The sequence below is a fragment of the Hemitrygon akajei genome, chromosome 15, assembly GCF_048418815.1.
Source record: "Hemitrygon akajei chromosome 15, sHemAka1.3, whole genome shotgun sequence".
Classification (NCBI taxonomy): Eukaryota; Metazoa; Chordata; class Chondrichthyes; order Myliobatiformes; family Dasyatidae; genus Hemitrygon; species Hemitrygon akajei.
In genome coordinates this window covers 961,549-986,621 of record NC_133138.1, presented here as the reverse complement: position 1 = coordinate 986,621, position 25,073 = coordinate 961,549, and the positions used below count along the sequence as shown (strand labels likewise).

At 43.0% G+C, this 25,073-nt stretch overlaps 1 protein-coding gene across 3 annotated transcripts in view; it reads left to right on the top strand.

Annotated features, from left to right (window-relative positions):
• faxdc2 (fatty acid hydroxylase domain containing 2) overlaps positions 1-25,073 on the top strand; it is a 113,505-nt gene that overhangs the window by 77,876 nt on the left and 10,556 nt on the right. For all 3 annotated transcript variants that reach the window (XM_073067044.1, XM_073067042.1, XM_073067043.1), the window contains 3 exons: positions 8,610-8,815; positions 9,574-9,679; positions 15,101-15,267. In XM_073067044.1, coding sequence (XP_072923145.1) covers positions 8,610-8,815; positions 9,574-9,679; positions 15,101-15,267 — 479 coding nt within the window. The remainder of the gene's footprint in view (positions 1-8,609; positions 8,816-9,573; positions 9,680-15,100; positions 15,268-25,073) is intronic.

The window sequence follows — 25,073 nt, the reverse complement described above, 5'->3', positions numbered from 1 at the left end:
GCTTTACAAAGTCTCAACATTACGTCCTTGCTTTTATGTTCTAGTCCTCTTGAATTGAATGCTAACATTGCATTTGCCTTCCCTACCACAGACTCAACCTGCAAATTTAGGGAATCCTGCGCAAGGACTCCCAGGTCCCTTTGCACCTCTGATTTTGTATTTTTCTCTCAATTTAGAAAATAGTCAACCTTTTCATTTCTTCTACCAAATTGCATGACAATACACTTCCCAACACTGTATTCCATATGCCATTTCTTTGCCCATTCTCCTAATCTGTCAAAGTATTTCTGTAGCCTCTCTACTTGTCAAAACTACCTGACCCTCCATCTTTCTTCAGATCATCTGCAAACTTTGCGACAAAGCCATCAGTTCCACTGTCCAAATCACTGACATATAACATAAAAAGGATTGGTCCCAACAGACCCCTGTGGAACACCACTACTCAGGCAGCCAACCAGAAAAAGGCTCCCTTTATTCCCACTAATCAACCACTGCTTTGTCCATGCTAGAATTGTCCTGTAATACCATAAAACCATAGACATTGGAGTAGAATTAGGCCATTCAGCACATTGAGTCTGCTCCGCCATTCATTCATGGCTGATCCTGGATCCCACAGCCCCATACACTTGCCTTCACACCATATCCTTTGAAGTCCTGACCGATCAGGAAATGAAAAACATCCATGTACTTGGACTCTGCATTCTGTGGCAGAGTATTCCATGGATTTACTACTCCTTGGCTAAAAAAATTCCTCCTTACCCTAGTTCTAAAGGATCACCTCTTGATTTTGAGGATGTTCCCTCTAATTCTGGATACCACCCCATAGGAAACATCCTCTCCACATCCACCCAATCCAGTCCTTTTGATATTCAGTAGGTTTCAATGATATGCACCACCTCCCACCCCCCCGGCACTTTTCTAAATACCAGAGGATACAGGCCCAAAGCTGTCAAATGCAGTTCGTATGTTAACCCATTCATTCCCAGAATCATCCTTGTGAACCTCCACTAGATTCTCTCCAACGACAACACATCCTTTCTGAGATATACGGCCCAGAGCTGTTGACAATACTCCAAGCCTGGTCTAACTGGTGTCTTATAAATGTTCAGAATTATCTGAGCAAACACGAGGAAATCTGCAGATGCTGGAAATTCAAACAACACACACAAAATGCTGGTGGAACACAGCAGGCCAGGCAGCATCTATAGGGAGAAGCACTCCTCGACGTTTCGGGCCGAGACCCTTCATCAGGACTAACTGAAAGGAGAGATACTAAGAGATTTGAAAGTAGTGGGGGGAGGGGGAAATGAGAAATGATAGGAGAAGACCGGAGGGGGTGGGATGAAGCTAAGAGCTGGACAGGGGATTGGCGAAAGTGATACAGAGCTGGAGAAGGGAAAGGATCATGGGACAGGAGGCCTCGGGAGAAAGAAAGCGGGGGGAGCACCAGAGGGAGATGGAGAACAGGCAAACAACTAAATATGTCAGGGATGGGGTAAGAAGGGAAGGAGGGGCAGTAACAGAAGTTAGAGAAGTCAATGTTCATGCCATCAGGTTGGAGGCTACCCAGCTGGTATATAAGGTGTTGTTCCTCCAACCTGAGTGTGGATTCATCTTGACAGTAGAGGAGGCCATGGATAGACATATCAGAATGGGAATGGGACGTGGAATTAAAAATCTGTAGCCACTGGGAGATCCTGCTTTCTCTGGCGGACCGAGCGTAGGTGTTCAGCGAAACAGTCTCCCAGTCTGCGTCAGGTCTCACCAATATATAAAAGGCCACATCGGGAGCACTGGAAGCAGTATACCACAATGATCAGAATTATCTCCTTGCTTTTATATTCTATTCCCCTTGAAATAAATGCCAGCATTGCATTTGCCTTCTTTACCACAGATTCAACCTATAAATTAACCTTCTGGGAGTCCTGCATGAGGACTTCTAAGTTGCTCTAACTTCTGATTTTGAATTTTCACTCCTGAGAGATAATAGTCCATACTATTGTTCCTTTTACCAAAATGCATTATGATACATTTCCCAACACTGTATTCCATCTGACACTTTCTTGTCCATTCTTCCAATTTGTTTAAGTCCTGCTGCAATCGCATTGCTTCCTCAGCACTACCTACCTCTCTACCTATCTTTATATCATCCACAAACTTTGCCACAAAGCCATAAATTCCATTATCTAAATCACTGACTAACAACATGAAAAGCAGCGGTCCCAATACTAACCCCTGAGTAACACCACTAGTCACTGGCAGCCAACCAGAAAAGACCTCTTCTATTCCTACTTGCTGCCTCCTGTTTGTCAGCCATTGTGCTATCCATGCCAATATTTTTCTTTGAACACCATCAGACTTTATCTTGTTAAGCAGCCTCGTGTAGCACCTTATAAAACACCTTCTAAAAATCCAAGTAAACGACATCTGCTGCCTCTCCTTTGTCCACTCTGCTTGTTACTTCCTCGAAGAACTGTAACAATTTATAACAAGATTTCCCTTTACATAACTATACTGACTTTGACTTATTTTATCATTAGTGTCCAAATACCTCGAAACCTCATCCTTAATGATGCACTCCAACACTTTCCCAACCACTGAGGTTCGGCTAACTGGCCTACAATTTCCTTTCTTTTGCCTTTCTCCCTTCTTAGAGAGTGGAGTGACATTTGCAATCTTCCAGTCCTCCGGGACCATGCCAGAATCAAGTGAGTCTTGAAAGATCATGACCAATGCATCCGTTATCTCTTCAGCAACCTCTCTCAGGACTCTGGGAGGTTGTCCATCTGGTCCAGGTGACTTATCCACTTAAGACCTTTTAGTTTGCCTAGTACATTTCCTGTGTAGTAACAATGTCACTCACTCCTGCTGTCTGACACTCACAGTCCTCTGACACACTGCTACAGTCTTCCACAGTGGAGGCAGATGCAAAGTACACGTTAAGTTCATTTGCCATTACTTTGTCCCCAATTACTGCCTCACCAGCTTCATTTTCCAGTGGTCTAATATCAACTCTCACCTCCCTTTTACTCTTTATATAACTGAAAAAACTAATGCTATCCTGCCTTATATTATTGCTAGTCTGCCCTAATATTTTATCTTTTCCATTCTTATAGCTTTTAAGTTGCCTTTCGTTGGATTTAAAACTTTGCAATTATTCAACTTTCCACTCACCTTTGCTACCTTGTATTCCCTTTCTTGGCTTTTATGTAGCCCTTAACTTCCTTTATCAGTCATGCTTGCCTACCGCTGACATTTGAGAACTTTTTCCTCTGTGGGACATATCTATCCTGTGCCTTGTGAACTATTCCCAGAAACTTAAGCCATCTCTGCTCTGTTGTCGTCCCCACCAGTATCCTCCTCCAATCCATTTGGGCAAGCTCCTCTCTCATGCCTCTGTAATTCCTTTATTCCATTGTAATTCTGATACATGTGACTTATGCTTCTCCCACTCAAATTGCAGAACGAATTCAGTCATATTATGATCACTGCATCCTGAGGGTTACTTTTTGTGAAACTCTGTAATAAGATCTGGGTTATTACACAACACCCGATCTAAGATGGTCTTTCCCTGAGTATGCTCAAGCACGAGCTGCTCTAAAAAGTCATCTCATAGGCATTCAACAAATTCCCTCTCTTGCGATCCAACACCAACTTGATTTTCTCAATCCTCTTGCATATTGAATTCCCCATTACAATGTGTCATTAATCTTATTTCATGCCTTTTCCAGCTTCCACCACTCAGTGATGCCCACAATGTCATACCCACCAAACTCTAATTGTGCCAGTTGTTTGTCCACCTTATTCTGAACACTACGTGCTTTTAAATATAGTACCTTCAAGTCCTGCATTCTTCGCCTATTTGAATTTTGCCTCTGTGGTACAATTAAACTCTTTGCTCTGTCTGCATTTGTACCCTATCATCGGCTTGTCCTTCCTTACATTCATGCTACATCCATCATCTTCTTGTAAACCACCCACCAATTCATCATTTCCCATCCCCTTTCCCCCCTCTCACTTTTTCTCCTTGTCTGCCCATCGACTCCCTCTAGTACTCCTCCCCCTTTTCTTTCTTCCTTCTGTCCTCTCCTACTAGATTCCCCCTTCTCCAGCCCTGTATCTCTTTCATCAATCAACTTCCCAGTTCTTTACTTCACCCTTCCGACTCCTGATTTCACCTTTTACACTCACCTTGTTGTTCCCCCCCCAACCTTTTAAATTTATTCCTCATCTTTTTTTCCTCCAGTTCTACTGAAGTGTCTTGGCCCAAAATTGGTCCCCGAGGGGGATCAAAATTCTTTCAGGCAGGTTTGTTCAAACTGTTGTGGAGGGTATAAACTAATATGGTAGGGGGGTGGGAGCCAGAGTGAAGGGACTCGGGGCAGGGCAGATGGTAAAAAAGTAAATATAGCATGCAGTCAGACTTTCAGGAAGGGCAGGCAGGTGATGGGACTTAGTTGTAGCCAAACACGCTCAGTATCAAAGTATTAAGGATGCAGAAACAGGAAGGGCAGCAATAACGGTACTCAAGGTGTTGTATCTAAATGTGCATAGAAACAAGAAATAAGGTGGATGACTTAGAAATACGTACACAACGCTGGAAGAACTCAGCAGGTCAGGCAGCATCCGTGAGAAAAGAGTAGCCAACATTTTGGGCTGAGACCCTTCATAGGGAATGAAGGTGGATGACTTTGTTGCACTATTACAGATTGCCAGGTATGATGTTGTGGCCATCACTGAATCATGGCTGAGGGATGGTTATAGTTGGGAGCTGAATGTCCAAGGTTACACATTATATCAGAGGGCTAGGAAAGTAGACAGAGGGGCTGGTGTGGCTCTGCTGGAAAAGAATGGAATCAAATCAGTAGAAAGATGTGACATAGGATCGGACAATGTTGAATCCTTGTAGGTTGAGTTAAGAAACTGCAAGGGTAAAAGGTCATTGATTACAGTTATATACAGGCCTCCCAACAGTGGCTGGGAGGTGGACCACGGGTTACAACAGGAAATAGAAAAGGCGAGGAAAAAGGGCAATATTATGGTAGTCATGGGAGATTTTAACATGCAAGTTGATTGGGAAAATCAGCTTGGTAATGGATCTGAAGAGAGTGAGTTTGTTGAATGCCTGAGACATGTGTAGAGCAGTTTGTCATTGAGCCTACTAGGGGATCAGCTATACTGGATTGGGTGTTATGTAATGGACTGGAGATGATTAGAGAGCTTAAGGTAAAAGAACTTTTAGGAACCACTGATCACAATAAGATTGAGTTCAACTTGAAGTTTGATAGGGAGAAAGTAAAGTCTGATGTGGCAATATTTCAGTGGAGTAAGGGAAATTACAGTGGTATGAGAGAGGAGTTGGCCGAAGTAAATTGGAAGGAGCTGCTGGCAGGGATGTCAGCAGAGCAGCAATGGTGTGAGTTTTTGGGAAAAATGAGGAAGGTTCAGGACATGGCTGACTAGGGAAGTTAAAGAATGGGCATACAACAAAGCAGAATTAGTGGGAAGACAGATGATTGGGACTTTTTAGAAACCTACAGAGAGCAACTAAAAAAAATCATTAGAGGGGAAAAGATGAATTATGAAAGCAAGCTAGCAAATAATATCAAAGTGGATAGTAAAAGTTTTTTACATGAAAAAATAAAAGAGAAACGAGTGGATACAGGATGCTAGAAAATGAGGCAGGAGAAATAATAATGGGAGAAAAGGAGATGGCTGATGAACTAATTGAGTATTTTGCATCAGTCTCCTCTGTGGAAGACACTAGCAGTATGTCTGATGTTGTAGTATGTGTAGGAAGAGAAGTGGGTGCAGTTGCTATTACAAGAGAGAAGGTGCTCAAAAACTAAAAGACCTAAAATCATGTTAGTCACCCAGACCAGATAAACTGCACCTGAGGTCTCTGAAGGAGATAGCGTTAGAAATTGTGGTGGCATTAGAAATGACCTTTTAAAAATCTTTGGACTCTGGCATGGTGCCAGAGGACTGGAACATTGTAAGTATCACTTCACTCTAAGGAAGGAGGAAGGCAGCAGAAAGGAAATTATAAACCAGTTAGCCTGACCTCAGTGGTTGGGAAGATGTTAGAGTGTTACGAATGCAGCAGCAATGAATATGAAACTGAGACAGGGTTTAAAACAAATCCCGAGATTTATTAACCTCTGCTCAAAACTTAGAAAAGTAAACAAACAACTAACTTAACCGGAAGTTAACAGTTAGGCGGCACAAACATTCAAACTTAGAAACTGTTCTTAGCGAGTTCTCATCCAAGCACAGACTTAAAGTGATACATTCAAAAGTCCATGTGATTTATACAGTCAGTAAGGAGAGACTTCCACGAAACGACGATTCCTTTGAAGTAACGACGAATCTGCTGATCCCACAGCTGAGAGATGCCTTGTTCGCAGAAGTCACGAGGAAATAAAAGGAACTGACCTTTTGACTGGAGGCTGGTCACTGCACAAACCTTCCCGACTTTGCAGGGGTTTAACTCAAATATGCATGCCACAATACCTGAACGAAGTCAGAGGTCAATCATTCCCAAAACGCTGAACGACATTAACTTTATCCAATCCTTTGAACTCAAATAACTCCGGTAATGCCTTCACTTTCTGACACTGGACTGTAAGGGAAAAATAAACGTGCAACAAACAAAACCGGTGGTGCCTCCACACCTCCGACCGGCAACAACAACGTTGCACAAAAATAAAAATGAGAACTGCGTCACAGATCGCAGGCTTGGTTTAAATACCGTTTGGAACATGCCATCACTGACATAACATAACCCCACTGTCAAGAGACAATTACATCATCCCACTGTCCCGTTCAAACTGTGGGTATGTAACAAGAGTCAATTGTTAAGAATGAAGCGACGGAGTATTTGGTGACACAGGACAAGATAGTACAAAGTCAGCATGGTTTCCTTCAGGAAAAATCCTGCCTGACGAACCTGTTGGAATAATTAGAGGAGATTACACGTAGGATAGATTAAGAGGATGCAGTGGGTGTTGTATATTCGGACTTTCAGAAGGCCTTTGACAGAGTGCTACATATAGGCTGCTTACCAACCTAAGAACCCATGGTATTACAGTAAAGTTTTAACATGGTTAGAGCATTGGCTAATTGGTAGGAGGCAGCGAGTGGGAATACAATGATCCTTTTCTGGTTGGCTGCCAGTGGTGTTCTGCAGGGGTTTGTGTTGGGACCACTTTTTATGCTGTATATAAATGATTTAGATGATGGAATAGATGGCTTTGTTGCCAAGTTTACAGATGATACGAAGATTGATAGAGGGGCATGTAAAGTTGAGGAAACAGATAGGATGCAGAAGGACTTAGACAGATTAGGAGAATGGGCAAGAAAGTGGCAAATGAAATACAATGTTGAAAAATGCATGGTCATGCACTTTGGTAGTTGAAATAAATGTGCGGACTATTTTCCTGATGGGGAGAAAATCCAAAAATCTGGGATGCAGAGGGACTTGGGAGTCCTTGTGCAGAACACCCTAAAGGTTAACTTGCAGTTTGAGTCAGTGGTGAGGAATGCAAATGCATTGTTAACATTTATTTCGAGAGGTCTAGAATAGAAGAGCAAAGATGTGATGCTGAGGCTTTATAAGGCACTGGTGAGGCCTCACCTTGAGTATTGTGAACATTTTTGGGTCCCTCGTCTCAGAAAAGATGTGCTGGCATTGGAGAGTGTCCAGAGGAGGTTCACAAGGATGATTCCAAGAATGAAAGAGTTATACGAGGAACATTTGATAGCTCTGGGTCTGTAACTCACTGGAATTCAGAAGGATGAGGGGGGGATCTCATTGAAAGCTTTTAAATGTTGAAAGGCCGAGACAGAGTAGATGTGAAAGGATGTTTCCCTGGTGAGAGAGTCTTGGACAAGAGGGCACAGCCTCAGGATAGAGGGCGCCCTTTCAAAACAGAGATGTGGAAAAATTTCTTTAGCCAAAGGGTGGTGAATTTGTGGAATTTGTTGCCATGTGTAGCTGTGGAGGCCAAATCCTTGGGTGTATTTAAGGCAGAGATTGATAGGTTCTTGATTGGCGTGGCACCAAAGGTTGCAGGGAGAAGGCTGGGAACTGGGGTTGAGGAGGAGAAAAAAAAGAATCTGCCATGATTTAATGGCAGAGCAGACTCGATGGGCTAGATGGCCTAATTCTGCTCCTGTGCGTTATGGTCCAAAATATGAACTGTACTTTTTCTATAAATGCTGCTTGGTCTGCTGAGTTCCTTCAGCATTTTTTGTGTGTTTTTCCAGTCTGCTGTTTTCCAGTCTTCCAGAACCATTCCAAAATCTAGTGATTCTTGAAAGATCATTACGAATGCCTCCACAATCTCTTTAGCCACCTCTTTTGGAACCCTAGGGTATACACCATCTGGTCCAGGTGACTTGTTTACCTTCAGACCTTTCAGTTTCCCAAGAATCTTCTCTCTAGTTATGGTAACTATATGCAAGACAAGCTTTTCATTGCATCTTCGTACATGTGACAATAATAAACCAATTCCAGTAATTAACCCTGGAGGAAAAGAGGGGAGATGCAGAGGCAGCAAGGTCCCATTTTGTGTCTGCCATTCGCAAACTTGCTATTTCTTTCAAAGGTGGAGTCAGCAAAGCTACTGATGGCCATTCGGACAGTGGTGTTTAACCAGGTTTTCCTGTCCTTTCCCATGATTCTGCTGCTGTACCCCATCATGGAATGGAGGGGTAACCCGTGTGGGCCTGAGCTGCCCACCTTCCACTGGGTGCTATTTGAGCTCTGCTTCCTCGGCCTGCTCGAGGAGGTCTTCTTCTATTATTCCCACAGGTGAGTGAGAACCATCATCTTATCTTAACACACGAGCACCCATCTCCTCCTTACCCCAACGTCCACCACTCCCCGCCACTGTCTGATGCATGTTACTTCCAGTTCATCAACGTCTCTACGCCTCTACCCCTCAACACAGGAGCAGATCATTCGGCCCTCTGTGTCTGTGTGGATCCTGTCTGCCTGCTTGTGATCCATGTCCCTCCATTCCCTGCCTGTTCATGCCTCTTGAACTCCTGAATGTGATATTGCAACAGTTGTAAGGGTCTGACCTCTGGAGGTCCCTCCAGTGACCTACTTGGCTGTTTCATCTGAGAAAACACAGGAAATGGGTGTGGGAAAAGGCCCCTCCGTTCTTTTATGGCTTTTAACTAACTCTAAGATCAATCTAGCCCTTTCCTCACACATAGCCTTCAATTTTTTGGAAATACTCCACTTGGCTCCTTTGCCATATCAATATTCTGATTGTGAATGGCTGTCCCAATGCCTGCATGATCCCACTAGTCAAAGACTGGTTTATTCCTAATCTCTGCTTCTGTTTTATAACCAATTCTCAATCCCCAATTCGTGTGTGTCAACATTCAATAACAAAAGTACACTGCAGGTCAAGAAGAGAATTAATGTTTCACCCAGGTTATTGGTTGACGTGTGTACCATGGACCCGGGAAAAGTGGATTTGGTGACGTGTGCAGATAGAGAGTTGGTAAGATGCCAGCTTTGTTGTTTGGCTGATTAGTTTCTGTATTAATTCTCTCCAGGTTATTCCATCAGCCAACTCTTTACAAATATATTCACAAGAAGCACCATGAATGGACGGCACCAATTGGAATAATCGCCTTGTATGCCCATCCAGTTGAGCATGTGGTAAGTGGTGTTTCAAGGAAATCTGGAATGCACAGGATAGATGCTTCCCAAAGAGGAACAAGTATTCTAAAGGGAGGCTGAGATGACCGTGGCTGACAAGTGAAGTCAAAGACAGCATAAAAACAAAAAAGAGGGCATATAATATTGCAAAAATAATTGGGAATGTAGAGTATTGGGAAGCTTTTTAAAACCAACAGAAGGGAACTAAAACATTTTCTAAATGGGGGTAGAATTCAGAACTCCAAGGTGCAAAGAGACTAGGGAGTCCTTGTACAGGATTCCCTAAAGGTTAACTTAACGGTTGAGTCTATGGTGAGGAAGACAGATGCAATGTTAGCATTCATTTCAAGAGGACTAGAGTAAAGCAAGGATGTAATGCTGAGGCTTTATAAGGCACTGGTGAGGCCTCACTTTGAGTATTGTAAGTAACTTTGGGCCTCTTATCTCAAGGTTGTATAGTTTATACATTCTTTGATGAGAACATGGAACAATGCAGCACAGTACAGGCCCTTCGGCCCACAATGTTGTGCCGACCCTTAAACCCTGCCTCACATATAACCCTCCACCTTAAATTCCTCCATATACTTGTCTAGTAGTCTCTTAAATTTCACTAGTGTGTCTGCCTCCACCACTGACTCAGGCAGTGCATTCCACGCACCAGCCACTCTCTGAGTAAAAAGCCTTCCTCTAATATGGAAATAAAAAAGTAATCTTGCTTAAAATATTAAAGAAATGTGTCATCTTTAACTTTATGCCTTTTGGAAATCAGGTAATCTTTTACTCGCTTAACTATTCACAGTAACAAAAATTTTGACCAGGGGTGCCTAAACCTTTGCATGCCACTGTAGCTGTAGCATTACCTCTCAACTCTTAAACTCAATCCCACGGTTGATGAAGGTCAATGCACCGTATGCCTTATTAACTACAGAGTCAACCTGTGCAGCAGCTTTGAGTGCCTTATGTTTTTTTTTTTATTTTTTAAAGCTATTATTAATGCTTTTTGAGTTAGTGATTTAGATGCATATCATATTATTACTGAGTTAAGTATTGTATGTAAGGAGTTTTTGCTACAACAAGTGTATGGGACATTGGAAAAAATGTTGAATTTCCCCATGGGGATGAATAAAGTATCTATCTATCTATCTATCTATCTAATACTATATTCTGCCATCATACTTGACCTCCAAAATGAACCACCTCACACTTATCTGGATTGAACTACATCTGCCACTTCTCAGCTCAGTTTTGCATCCTATCAATGACTGCTGTAACCTCTGACAGCCCTCCACACTATCCACAACACCCCCAACCTTTGTGTCATCAACAAATTTACTAACCCATCCCTCCACTTATATAACCATATAACAATCACAGCACGGAAACAGGCCATTCCGGCCCTCCTAGTCCGTGCCGAACTCTTAATCTCACCTAGTCCCACCTACCCGCACTCAGCCCATAACCCTCCACTCCTTTCCTGTCCATATACCTATCCAATTTTACCTTAAATGACACAACTGAACTGGCCTCTACTACTTCTACAGGAAGCTCATTCCACACAGCTATCACTCTCTGAGTAAAGAAATACCCCCTCGTGTTTCCCTTAAACTTTTGCCCCCTAACTCTCAAATCATGTCCTCTCGTTTGAATCTCCCCTACTCTCAATGGAAACAGCCTATTCACGTCAACTCTATCTATCCCTCTCAACATTTTAAATACCTCGATCAAATCCCCCCTCAACCTTCTACGCTCCAATGAATAGAGACCTAACTTGTTCAACCTTTCTCTGTAACTTAAGTGCTGTAACTTCCTCATCTAGGTCATTTATATTAAAAAAAAATAAAGAAAAGGGGTCCCAGAACAGATCGCTGAGGCATACTACTGGTCACAGACCTCCATGCACAATATGACCCGTCTACAACTACTCCTTGCCTTCTGTAAGCAAGCCAATTTTGGATCCACAAAGTAACATCCCCTTGGATCCCATGCCTCCTTACTTTCTCAATAAGCCTTGCATGGGGTACCTTATCAAATGCCTTGCTAAAATCCATATACACTCCATCTACCGCTCTACCTTCATCAGTGTGTTTAGTCACATCCTCAAAAAATTCAATTAGGCTCGTAAGGCACGAGCTGCCTTTGACAAAGCCATGCTGACTATTCCTAATCATATGCCTCTCCAAATGTTCATAAATCCTGCCTCTCAAAATCTATTCCATCAGCTTACCAACCACTGAAGTAAGACTCACTAGTCTATAATAATTTCCTGGGCTATCTCTACTCTCTTTCTTGAATAAGGGAACAACATCTGCAAGCTTCCAATCCTCCGGAACCTTTCCCGTCCCCAAAGATGATGGAGAGATCATTGCCAGAAGCTTAGCAGTCTCCTCCCTTCCTCCCACAGCAGCCTGGGGTACATCTCATCCGGTCCCGGAGACTTATCCAACTTGATGGTTTCCAAAAGCTCCAGCACATCCTCTTCCTTAATGTCTAGCTGCTCAAGCTTTTCAATCTGCTTTAAGAAATCCCTACAATCACTAAGATCCTTTTTTGTAGTGAATACTGAAGCAAAGTATTCATTAAGTATCTATTCTATCTCCTCTGGTTTGGTACACACTTTTCCACTGCCACACTTGATTGGACCTATTCTCTGACGTCTTATCCTCTTGCTCTTCACATACTTGTCAAATGCCTTGGGGTTTTCCTTAATCCTGCTCGCCAAGGCCTTCTCATGGCCCCTTCAGGCTCTCCTAATTTCATTCTTAAGCTTTTTCCTGCTAGCCTTGTAATCTTCTGGATCTCTATCATTACCTAGTTTGTCCAGAATCAGAATCAGGTTTATTATCAACAGCATGTGACATGAAATTTGTTAACTTAGCAGCAGCAGTTCAATGCATAATCAAGCAGAGAGAGAGAAAAAAATAATAAATAAAATAAAACATAATAATAAGTAAAAAAGTAAATCAATTGCATGTATTGAATAAAATTTTTTTTTTTAAATGTGCCGAAACAGAAATACGGTATATTTAAAAAAATGAGGTAGTGTCCAAAGCTTCAATGTCCATTTAGGAATCGGGTGGCGGGGGGGAAGAAGCTGTTCCTGAATCGCTGAGTGTGTGCCTTTTTTGAACCTTTCATAAGCTTTTCTTCTTGACTAGTTCTTCAACAGCCTTTGTACACCATGGTTCCTGTATCCTGCCATCCTTTCCCTGTCTCATTGGAACTGGGTGTCACTGTACATCAGTCATTGAAGGTGGGCATGCAGGTACAGCAGGCGGTGAAAAAGGCAAATAGTATGTTGGCATTCATAGCAAAAGGATTTGAGTACAGGAGCAGGGAGGTTCTACTGCAGTTGTACAAGGCCTTGGTGAGACCGTACCTAGAATATTGTGTGCAGTTTTGGTCCCCTAATCTGAGGAAAGACATTCTTGCTATAGAGGGAGTACAGAGAAGGTTCACCAGATTGATTTCTGGGATGGCAGGACTTTCATATGAAGAAAGACTGGATCGACTAGGCTTATACTCACTGGAATTTAGAAGATTGAGGGGGGATCTTATTGAAACGTATAAAATTTTAAAGGGATTGGACAGGCTAGATGCAGGAAGATTGTTTCCAATGTTGAGGAAGTCCAGAACGAGGGTTCACAGTTTAAGAATAAAGGGGAAGCCTTTTAGGACCGAGATGAGGAAAAACTTCTTCACACAGAGAGTGGTGAATCTGTGGAATTCTCTACCACAGGAAACAGTTGAGGCCGGTTCATTGCTATATTTAAGAGGAAGTTAGATATGGCCCTTGTGGCTAAAGGGATCGGGGATATGGAGAGAAAGCAGGTACAGGGTTCTGAGTTGGATGATCAGCCATGATCATACTGAATGGCGGTGCAGGCTCGAAGGGCCAAATCGCCTGCTCTTGCACCTACTTTCTATGTTTCTATGTCTATGTACCTATGCAGAACACCATGCAAATATCCCCTGAGCATTTGCCACATTTCTGCTATACATTTCCCTGAGAATGTCTTGTTTCCAGTTTAAGCTATCAAGTTCCTATCTGATAGCCTCATATTCCCCCTTACTCCAATTACACACTTCCTAACTTGTGTGTTCCTATCCCTCTCCAATACTATGGTAAAGGAGATAGAATTGTGATCACTATCTCCAAAATGCTCTCCCACTGAGAGACTTGACAGCTGACCAGGTTCATTTCCCAATACCAAATCAAGTGCAGTCTCTCCTCTTGTAGGCTTATCTACATATTGTGTCAAGAAACCTTCCTGAATATACCAGACAAACTCCACCCCATCTAAACCCTTTGCTCTAGGGAGATGCCAATCAATATTTGGGAAATTAAAATCTCCCACCGTGACAACCCTGTTATTATTACACCGTTCTAGAATCTGTCTCCCTATCTGCTCCTTGATGTCCCTGTTACTGTTGGGTGGTCTATAAAAAGCACCTAGTTGAATTATTGACCCCTTCCTGTTTCTAACTTCCTCCCACAGAGACTCAATACTTATTGTTCAGAGGACAGCCACAGGGGTACTCTCTAGAATCTGACCCTTGCCTTTCCCACTCCTGACTGTTACCCACTTATCTGTCTCCCGATGCCCCAGTGTGACTATTTGCCTATAGCTCCTCTCTGTCACCTCCTCACTTTCTCTGACCAGACAAAAGTCATCTAGCTGCATCTCCAGTTTCCTAACCAGGTCTGTAAGGAGCTGCAGCTTGAAGCGCCTAGCGCAGATGTGGCCGTCCGGGAGGCTGGGAGTCTTCCGGACATCCCACATCTGACGTCCAGTACGGAACACTGGCCTCACAGACATACTTCCAGTTTCTATTCTCCACAAGTAACTTAACTTGCCTCGATCCGTTATTGCTGAAGCCCCGTTGAGCCAAAGCCCTCCTACTCTGTGTCCCTCTACTCCATTGCTCGCTGCTCAATGCCCACTCTATAAAGCTGTCTCCTTTTTAAACTCTTCCCACTGGTCTAACGCACTGACGTCCACACACCTGTGCAGTCGTTCCTCAATCAAACCGCCAAAGGAAAAAATGATCATCTTTTATACTCTTCCCGCCGGTCTAACTCGCTGAAGTCCATGCGCCAGCACAGTCGTTCCTTGATTTCTTTACTCAGTGAGTTGTGGACACCTGGAACAAACTACCTCGTTGTGTAGTTAAGAGTAGTACTTTTGAGACTTTCAAATCTAAACTCAATAGTTATTTGAACATAGTATGTGAATAGGAATTTGGCAAGCTTTGTTGAGTCAAATGGCCTGTTCTTGTCCAACCTTTGGAATGTTCTAATGTTCTCTCTCTTAACCTTACCTCCCCCAACACTTCCCCCCTCCAATCCTCACCCCTCTTTCTCACCTCTACCTCCCTCAACACTCACTCGGCTGCCTTCCTTCCTCACTTCTCTCTCTACAGTTCTCCAACATGCTTCCACCGATGATTGGCCCAATCCTGTTGCGATCACATGTGGCAACTATAATGTTGTGGTTTTCCTTGGCACTGTTAATCTCCACCATTTCTCACTGCGGATACCATCTCCCGCTGATGCCTTCTCCAGAATTCCATGATTTCCATCACCTACGGTAAGTCCTGCCAGAGGTTAGGAGCCAGGCTGCAGGAAGCAGATCTCCTGCTGGTTGATTTCTCATTGGGGAGGTTGGTTGAAGACCATTTGTTTAGTGTATTACGTACCCCGTAACGGGTTAAAAACGACCAGCAGAAATGGGCACACCTGGAGTCTGAGTCTTCCGTTATAAACACTATTTTATTAGTAACTACGTATCCACGTGGGATTGGTTCCGAGACCCCCCCCCCCCCAACGGATACCAAAAAATGCGGATGCTCAAGTCCCTTATTTAACCTGTCTCACTGCGGTGGTCTTTAGGACCCTGCAGAACCACGGACATTATTTAACATGTCTCAGTGTGGTGGACGTTAGGACCTGGCGGTGCTGCTCTGAATCTGCATTGTTTCTGTTCACAGTTTGATTATTGAAATACATACGTTTCTTAAGTGTTTTATATGATAGAAAAGTTAAATATATACTATATACTAAGAAAAACGTTTGACTAACTGACCCTAAATAATACTGGATGTACCTGTTCCAACTTCAAATCCGACTTAAAGACGGACTCAGGAATGGAACTTGTTCATAACCCAGGGACTGCCTGTACTTACTTATAATACCTAATACAATGTAAATGCTATGAAAATAGTTGTTATACTCTATTGTTTAGGGAATAATGACAAGAAAAATTAGTCTGTACATGCTCAAATATGGAGTGCTGGAGAGAGAACTTCCAGATTTTCCTGATCCGCGGTTGGTTGAATCCGCGCATGCGGAATCCGCGGATAAGGAGGACTGACTATAAAACCAGATAAGGCAAACAGGTTAGCAGAGTATATGCATATATAAGTGAGTAAATAAAGCTCCCAAATTTCTCCCAGCTCAGGTGATAAATGATACAGTCTAATGATGGTATAGGTTCAGTTCAGTCATATATATATAGTTCAGTTCATATATAGTCAGTTCAGTTCTGGATATTGAATTGAGTAGGTTGAAGAGAGAGAGAGATGTTTTGTCTTCCCAGTGCCAATGCCGTCAAATCTTCCACGTTGTCCTCCTGCTCCCGAAACTTATTAAAGTCACTGACTGTGACCACACAAAAGAGAATGTCGTTTTCACATGGTAAAGCTATCAACCCAGGCAAGGGTTAAACACACCGATAGCTTCCCACTGGTCACCCCTTTGTCCACACTGTGAGCAAAAACCCCACCTTTGTCGTGGGCACACAAAGCTCAATCAGTGTCAGTGTCTTCCATGTCTCTGGTGTGTCTGATTACAAAGCCAGTTGACCTTGTATATATTCCACAAGTGCTAAAAAACCAGCTGTCCATCATATAGCTCCACCCTGCCATAACCATGGCAAACCCGTAACAGGTTAAAAAGGACCAGCAGAAATGGATACACCTGGAGTCTTGAGTCTGATGGCTTTTTGTTGCTCTCTCTCATCTTTGAAATAGCACACACGTTCTCCGCTCTCTCTCATTTTAACGGAACAGACCATATTTAATAATCCTTCAGATCTCGTCACAAGTGGTGTGCAGTGTGACGAACACAATGCGAGATCCTTCAGTACAGAGCAGGGACCGATCTTCCATTTGGACAGAGGAATGCGGCATTGTGACCTCTGAGCCTAAAACACCAGGGGCATTCGAACTATTGAAGGGCATTAGGAGCAGTCCTCTTACGCACAAGGCTGGAACTGTTGCAGCTTTCACAGGGTATGAGAATAAATGCCTCGTCCATGGTTGGATGTCAATGACTAATGCTGTAATGTGGGAATCGGGAATTGGTGCTATGACCTCTACTGTGTGTGGGCCAAATGGCCTGATTCTGTTCCTATACCTTCTGGTGTTGGATGTGAATGTAGGAGAGATAATCAGTAAGTTCACAGATGAAACAACAGTCGATGGTGCCGTGGACAGTGAGGAGGATTGTTTAAGGCTGCAGCAGGACCTAGTTCAGATGGAAAGTTGGTCAGTGTGTTGGCAGATGGAATTTATTCCTGAAAAGTACGAGGTGATGTATTTTGGCCAGTGACATAGGGATAGAATATGTACAGTAAACAGTCAAATGTTGCTGAACAGAGTGACTGAGGGATCCAATTCAATATTTTCTTGAAAATGGCAACACAGATACTGAAGGCCTTCAAAGGTTGGTGCATAGACCATAGGAGCCGGGACATTATGCAGAATGTGGAACTCACCCTGCAGTTTGAAAGGGAGAAACTAAAGTCAGATGTGTCAGTATTACAATGTAGTAAAGGGAATTACAGAGGCATGAGTCATGGAGGGGTTGTCTACGGAGTCTCTGTGGGTGAAAGTTAGGAATAAAGGATCAGTAACTCTACTGGGTGCTGTTATAGACCACCCAATAGTAACAGGGACATCGAGGAGCAGATAGAGAGGCAGTTTCTGCAAATGTGTAAGAATAACAGGGTTGTTGTAGTGGTAGATTTTAGTTTCCCAAATATTGATTGGCATCTCCCTAGAGTGAGGGGTTTAGATGGGGTGGACACAAAGATGGGGTGGAGTTTGTTAGGTGTGTTCAGGAAGGTTTCTTGACACAATATGGAGATAGGTTTACAAGAGCAGAGGCTGTACTTGATCTGGTATTGGGAAATGAACCTGGTCAGGTGTCAGGTCTCTCAGTGGGAGAGCATTTTGGAGATAGTGATTACAATTCTATCTCCTTTACCATAGCATTGGAGAGGGATAGGAACAGACAAGTTAGGGAAACATTTAATTGGAGTAATAGGAAATATGAGGCCATCAGGCAGAAACTTGGAAGCATAAATTGGAAACAGATGTTCTCAGGGAAACGTGTGGAAGAAATGTGGCAAATGTTCAGGGGATATTTGCGTGGGGTTCTGCATAGGTACATTCCAATGAGACGGAAAGGATGGGAGGGTACAGGAACCGTGGTGTACAAAGGCTGTTGAAAATCTAGTCAAGAAGAAAAGAAGAGCTTATGAAAGGTTCAAAAAAATTACATAATGATAGAGATCTAGAAGAATATAAGACTAGCAGGAATGAGCTTAAGAATGAAATTAGGAGAGCCAGAAGAGGCCGTGAGAAGGCCCTTGGCAGACAGGACTAAAGGAAACCTCAAGGTATTCTACAAGTATGTGAAGAGCAAGAGGATAAAACATGAGAGAATAGGGCCAATCAAGTGTGACAGTGGAAAAGTGTGCATGGAACTGGAGGAGATGGCAGAGGTACTTTATGAATACTTTGCTTCAGTATTCACTACAGAAAAGGATCTTGGTGATTGTAGGGATGACTTGCAGTGGACTGAAAAGCTTGAGCATGTAAATATTAAGGAAGAGAATGTGCGGAGCTTTAGGAAAGCATCAAGTTGGATAAGTCACCGGGACCGGAGATAGGATGTACCTCAGGCTCCCATATAGCCCCTACCTTAAATTCCTCCATATACCTGTCTAGTAGTCTCTTAAACTTCACTAGTGTATCTGCCTCCACCACTGACTCAGGCAGTGCATTCCATGCACCAACCACTCTCTGAGTGAAAAACCTTCCTCTAATATCCCCCTTGAACTTCCCTCCCCTTACCTTAAAGCCATGTCCTCTTGTACTGAGCAGTGGTGCCCTGGGGAAGAGGCACTGGCTGTCCACTCTGTCTATTCCTCTTAATATCTTGTACTCCTCTATCATGTCTCCTCTCATCCTCCTCCTCTCCAAAGAGTAAAGCCCTAGCCCCCTTAATCTCTGATCATAATCCATACTCTCTAAACCAGGCAGCATCCTGGTAAATCTCCTCTGTACCCTTTCCAATGCTTCCACATCCTTCCTATACTGAGGCGACCAGAACTGGACACAGTACTTCAAATGTGGCCTAACTAGAGTTTTATAGAGCTGCATCATTACATCATGTCTCTTAAACTCTATCCCTTGACTTATGAAAGCTAACAGCCCGTAAGCTTTCTTAACTACCCTATCTACCTGTGAGGCAACTTTCAGGGATCTGTGGACATGTACCCCCAGATCCCTCTGCTCCTCCACACTGCTAAGTATCCTGCCATTTACTTTGTACTCTGCCTTGGAGTTTGTCCTTCCGAAGTGTACTACCTCACATTTCTCTGGGTTGAATTCCATCTGCTACTTCTCAGCCCACTTCTGCATCCTATCAATGTCTCTCTGCAATCTTTGACAATCCTCTACACTATCTACAACACCACCAACCTTTGTGTCGTCTGCAAACTTGCCAACCCACCCTTCTAACCCCATATACTTAATGAATAATTTGCCTCAGTATTCACCAGTGAAAAGGACAATGGCAATTGTGGGGATGACTTGCAGTGGACTGAAATACTTGAGCATGTAGGCATTAAGAAAGAGGATGTGCTGGAGCTTTTGAAAGGTATTAAGTTAAATAAGTCACTGGGTCTGGAAGAGATATACCCTACCCTACTATGGGAAGCAAGAGAAGTGATTGCTGAGCCTCTGGCGATGATCTTTGCATTATTAATAGGGACGAGAGAAGTACTAGAAGATTGGAAGGTTGCAAATGCTATCCTCTTGTTCAAGAAAGGGATAGAGCTAACCCAGGAAATTATAAATCAGTGAGTCTTACTTCAGTGTTGGGCAAGTTGTTGGAGAAGATCCTGAGAAGCAGAATTCATGAGCATTTGGATAGACATAATCTGATTAGGGATAGTCAGCATAGCTTTGTCAAGGGCAGATCATGCCTTACGAGCTTGATTGAATTTTCGTGGATGTAAGAAAACATATTGATGAAGGTAGAGCAGTATATATGGATATCAGTAAGGCAGTTGATAAGGTTCTCCATGCAAGGCTCATTCAGAAAGTAATGAGGTATGGGATCCAAGGAGAGCTTGCATTGCAGATCCAGAATTGGCTTGCCCACAGAAGGAAAAGGGTGATGAAAATGGTTTGTATTCTGCGTGGAGGTCGGTGACCAGTGTTCCGCAGGGGTCTGTTCTGGGATCTCTCCTCTTTGTGATTTTTATAAATGACTTGGATGAGGAACTAGACTGGTAGGTTAGTAAGTTTGCTGATGACACAAAATTTTGGGGTGTTGTGGATAGTCTGGAGGGTTGTCAGAGGTTACAGTGGAACATCAATAGGATGCAGAACTGGGCTGAGAAGTGGCAGATGGACCTCAGCCCAGATAAGTGTGAAGTGGTTCAGTTTGGTAGGTCAAATTTAAAGACAGAATATAATATTAATGGTAAGACTCTTGACAGTGTGGAGGATCTGAGAGATCTTTGGGTCCACCTCCATAGGACACTCCAAGCTACCACACAGGTTTCATCTGTCACTTGTTTGCCCATTCTCCTAATCTGTCTAAATCATCTGCAGCTTAATGTGAAAAAGACTGAGGAGCTGATGGTGGACCTGAGGAGGGCCAAGGCACCGGTGACCTCTGTTTCCATCCAAAGGGTCAGTGTGGACATGGTGGAGGATTACAAGTACCTGGGGATATAAATTGACAATAAACTGGACTGGTCAAAGAACACTGAGACTGTCTACAAGAAGGGTCAGAGCCATCTCTATTTCCTGAGGAGACTGAGGTCTTTTAACATCTGCCGGACGATGCTGAGGATGTTCTACGAGTCGGTGGTGGCCAGTGCTATCATGTTTGCTGTTGTGTGCTGGGGCAGCAGGCTGAGGGTAGCAGACACCAACAGAATTAACAAACTCATTCACAAGGCCAGTGATGTTGTGGGGGTGGAACTGGACTCTCTGACGGTGGTGTCTGAAAAGAGGATGCTGTCCAAGTTGCATGCCATCTTGGACAATGTCTCCCATTCACTCCATAATGTACTGGTTAGGCACAGGAGTACATTCAGCAGAGACTCATTCCACCGAGATGTAACACTGAACGTCATAGGAAGTCATTCCTGCCTGTGGCCATCAAACTTTACAACTTCTCCCTCAGAGTGTCAGACACTCTGAGTCAGTAGGCTGGTCCTGGATTTATTTCCACTTGGCATAATTTACTTATTATTATTTAATTATTTATGGTTTTATTTCTACTCTATTCTTGGTTGGTGCAACTGTAACAAAACCCAATTTCCCTCGGGATTAATAAAGTATGTCTGTCTGTCTGTCTTCTCTACCTACTCAAAACTACCTGCCCCCCACCAGTCTTCATAACGTTTGCAAAATTTGTAACAAAGCCATCAAGTCTGTCATCCAAATCATTGACTTATAATGTAAAAAGAATCAATCTCAACAGAGACCATTGTGGAACTCCACTAGTCACTGGCAGCCAATTAGAAAAGGCTTCCCTTATTACCACTCTTTGCCTCCTGCCAATCAGCCTGCTTTATCCATGCTAGAATCTTTCCTGTAATACCATCGATTTGTAGCTTGTTAAGCAGCCTCATGTGAGGCACCTTGTCAAAGGCCTTCTGAAAATTGAAGTACACATCAACTGATTTTCTTCTGTCTATCTTCCATGTTATTTCTTCAAAGAATTCCAACAGATTTGTCAGGCAAGATTTTCCCTTGCTGATTATGGCCTATTTTATCGTGTGTGTCCAAGTACTCTGAGACCTCATGCTTAATAATTAACTCACTGAGGTCAGATTAACTGGCCTATAGTTTCCTTTCTTCTGCCTGTCTCCTTTCTTGAAGAGTGGAGTGACATCTACAATTTTCCAGTCCTCCAGACATGCCAGAATCAAGTGATTCTTGAAAGATCACAACCAATGCATCTGCTATCTCCTTAGCAAACTCTCTCAGGACTCTGGGATGTAGTCCATTTGGTCCAGGTGACTTATTCACTTTAAGACCTTTGAGTTCATCTAGCACTCTTTCCTTTGTAATAGTGATGGCATACACTCCTGCTCCCTGATACTTGTGGACCTCTGGCACAGTGCTAGTGCCTTCCGCAGTGATGGCTGATGCAAAGTAAACGTTAAGTTAATCCACCATTTCTTTGTCCCCTAGTACTACCTTATCAGCATAATTTTCCACTGGTCCAATATCAACTCTCACCTCACTTTTACTCTTTACATAACTGAAAAAAACTTTTTAGTATCCTGTTTTCTATTATTGGTTAGTTTCCCCTCATTTTTCATCTTTTTCCTTCTTATGGCTTTTTTAGTTCCCTTTTGTTTTAATTTAAAAACTTCATAATCATCCAGCTTCCCACTCACTTTTGCTACAACTTCCCTTGTCAGATATGATTGCCTACCCCTGCCATTTGAGAACAACTTCTTCTGTGGAACGTATCTATCCTGTGCTTTGTTAACTGTTCCCAGACACTTCAGCCATCTCTGTTCTGCCATCATCCGCCCCAGTATCCTCCTCCAATCCACCTGGGCAAGCTCCTCTCTCAGGCCTCTGTAATTCCCTTTATTATGTTGTGATATTGATACACGTGACTTGTGCTTCTCCCTCTCAGATTGCAGTATGAATTCAATCATATTATGATCACTGTGTCCTAAGGGTTCCTTTACCTTAAGCTCCCTAATAAAGTCTAGATTATTAGGCAACACCCAATCTAAGATAGCCCTTCCCTGAGTAGGCTCAAGCATAAGCTGCTCTAAAAAGCCATCTCGTAGGCTTTCAACAAATTCTCTCTCTTGCGATTTAACGCAAACCTGATATTCTCAAATTGAAGTCCCCCATTACAATTATGACATTATCCTTGTTATAGGTCTTTTCCAATCTCAATCCCACATCTTGGCTACTATTTGGAGGCCTATATAAGATTCCTGTTACTGTATTTGATATCCTTTAGTATATGGACACCCTCTACACCCTGGAGAGTACATATTATTTATGACGATGCTAGTATCAACTATACTACTAAATGTATTTAGCTAAGTATTATATTTATATCATATTTTGCTGAGTGTGTTATATACTAAAGAGTATCCAACAGGGTGCTGGAGACTATGAAGGCTGATACCCATGATGCAGCTAATTTTACAAGTTTCTGCAATTTATTTCAATCTTGTGCAGTGGTCCACCCAACCCACTCCCCATACCAGAAGGTGATGTAACCATTCAGAATGCTCTCCACAGTACATTTGTAGCATATTTCAAGTGTTTTAGTTGACAAACCAAATTTCCTCAAACTCCTAATGAAATATAGCCGCTGTCTTGCCTTCTTTACAGCTGCATTGATATGTTTCATTCGAGTTAGGTCCACAGAGATATTGACTCCCAGGAACTTGAAATAGCTCACTTTCTCCACTTCTGATTTGTCTATGAGGATTGGTATGTGTTCCCTCAAATTAAGACCGCAATCAGCTCTTTGATCCTTGCTGATGTTGAGTGCAAGGTTAACTTGCACTCTTGTACGCCTTTTCATCATCATCTGAAATTCTGCCAACAATGGCATCAGCAAATTTATAGATGCTGTTTGAGCTATGCCTAGCCACACATTCATGGGTGTAGAGAGTAGTGCAATGGGCTAAGCATGATCCCAGTGTAGTGCCAGTGTTAATTGTCAGTGAGGTGGAGATGTTATTTCTAATCTGCACAGATTGTGGTCTTCCTGTTAGGAAGCTGACAATCCAGTTGCAGAGGAAGGTACAGAGGCCCGGCTTTTTGATCAGGACATTGGGAAACGCTGAGCTATGGTCAATAAACAGCATCCTGACAGAGGGGTTTGCAATCTCCAGGTGATCCAAGGCTGTGTGGAGAGCCATTGAGATCGCATCTGCTGTAGCCCTATTGTGGTAATAAGCAAATTTCAGTGGTCCAGGTCCTTCCTAAGACAGGTATTCAGTCCAGCCTTGAGCAACCTCAAAGCATTTCATCACTGTAGATGTGAGTACTACTGGATGATAGTTGTTGAGGCAGCTCATACTGTTCTTCTTGGGTACTGGTATAATTGTTGTGTTTTGAAGCAGGTGGGAACTTCCAACTGTAGCAGTGAGAGATTGAAAATATAATACTATAAGACCATAAGACATAGGAGCAGAAGTTAGTAACTTTCCTGTAATACCATAGGCTCTTAACTTGGTAAGCAGCTTCATGGGTGACACCTTGTCAAAGGCCTTCTGAAAGTCCAAATATACAGCAACCACTTTATATATCCTACTTGTAATCTCCACAAAGAATTCCAAAAGGTTTGCCAGGCAAGATTTTCCCTTAAGGAAACCTTGCTGACTTTGTACTATCTTGTCCTGTGTCACCAAGTACTCCATAACCTCATCCTTAACAATTGACTTCAACATCTTCTCAACCACAGAAGTCAGGCTAACTGGTCTATAATTTCCATTCTGCTGCATTCCTCCTTTAGAACATAGAAATCTACAGCACATTACAGGCCCTTTGGCCCACATTGTTGTGCCAACCATGTAACCTATTCTAGAAACTGCCTAGAAGTACCCTACTGCATAGCCCTCTATTTTTCTAAGCTCCATGTACCCTTCTAAGACTCCTAAAAGTTCCTATTGTATCCGCTTCCACCACTGCCGCTGGCAGTGTATTCCATGCACTTGCCACACTGTGTGGAAAAATTTATCTCTCACATCCCCTCTGTTCCTATTTCCAAGCTCCTTAAAACTATGCCCCCTCATGTTAGCCATTTCAGCCCTGGAAAAAAGCCTCTGGCTATCCACATGATCAATGCCTTTCATCATCATTCTTAAAGAGTGGAGTGACATTTCCGATTTTCCAGTCCACTGGCACCATTTCAGAGTCCAGTGATTCTTGAAAGATTATTAGTAATGCCTGCACAATCTCTATAATGCTACCTCTTGCAGAACCCTAGGGTGCAGTTCATCTGGTCTGGGTGACTTGCGTACCTTTAGGTATTTAAGCTTTTTAAGCACCATCTCCCTTACAATAGTAAATGCACACACTTCTCTTCCCTCACACC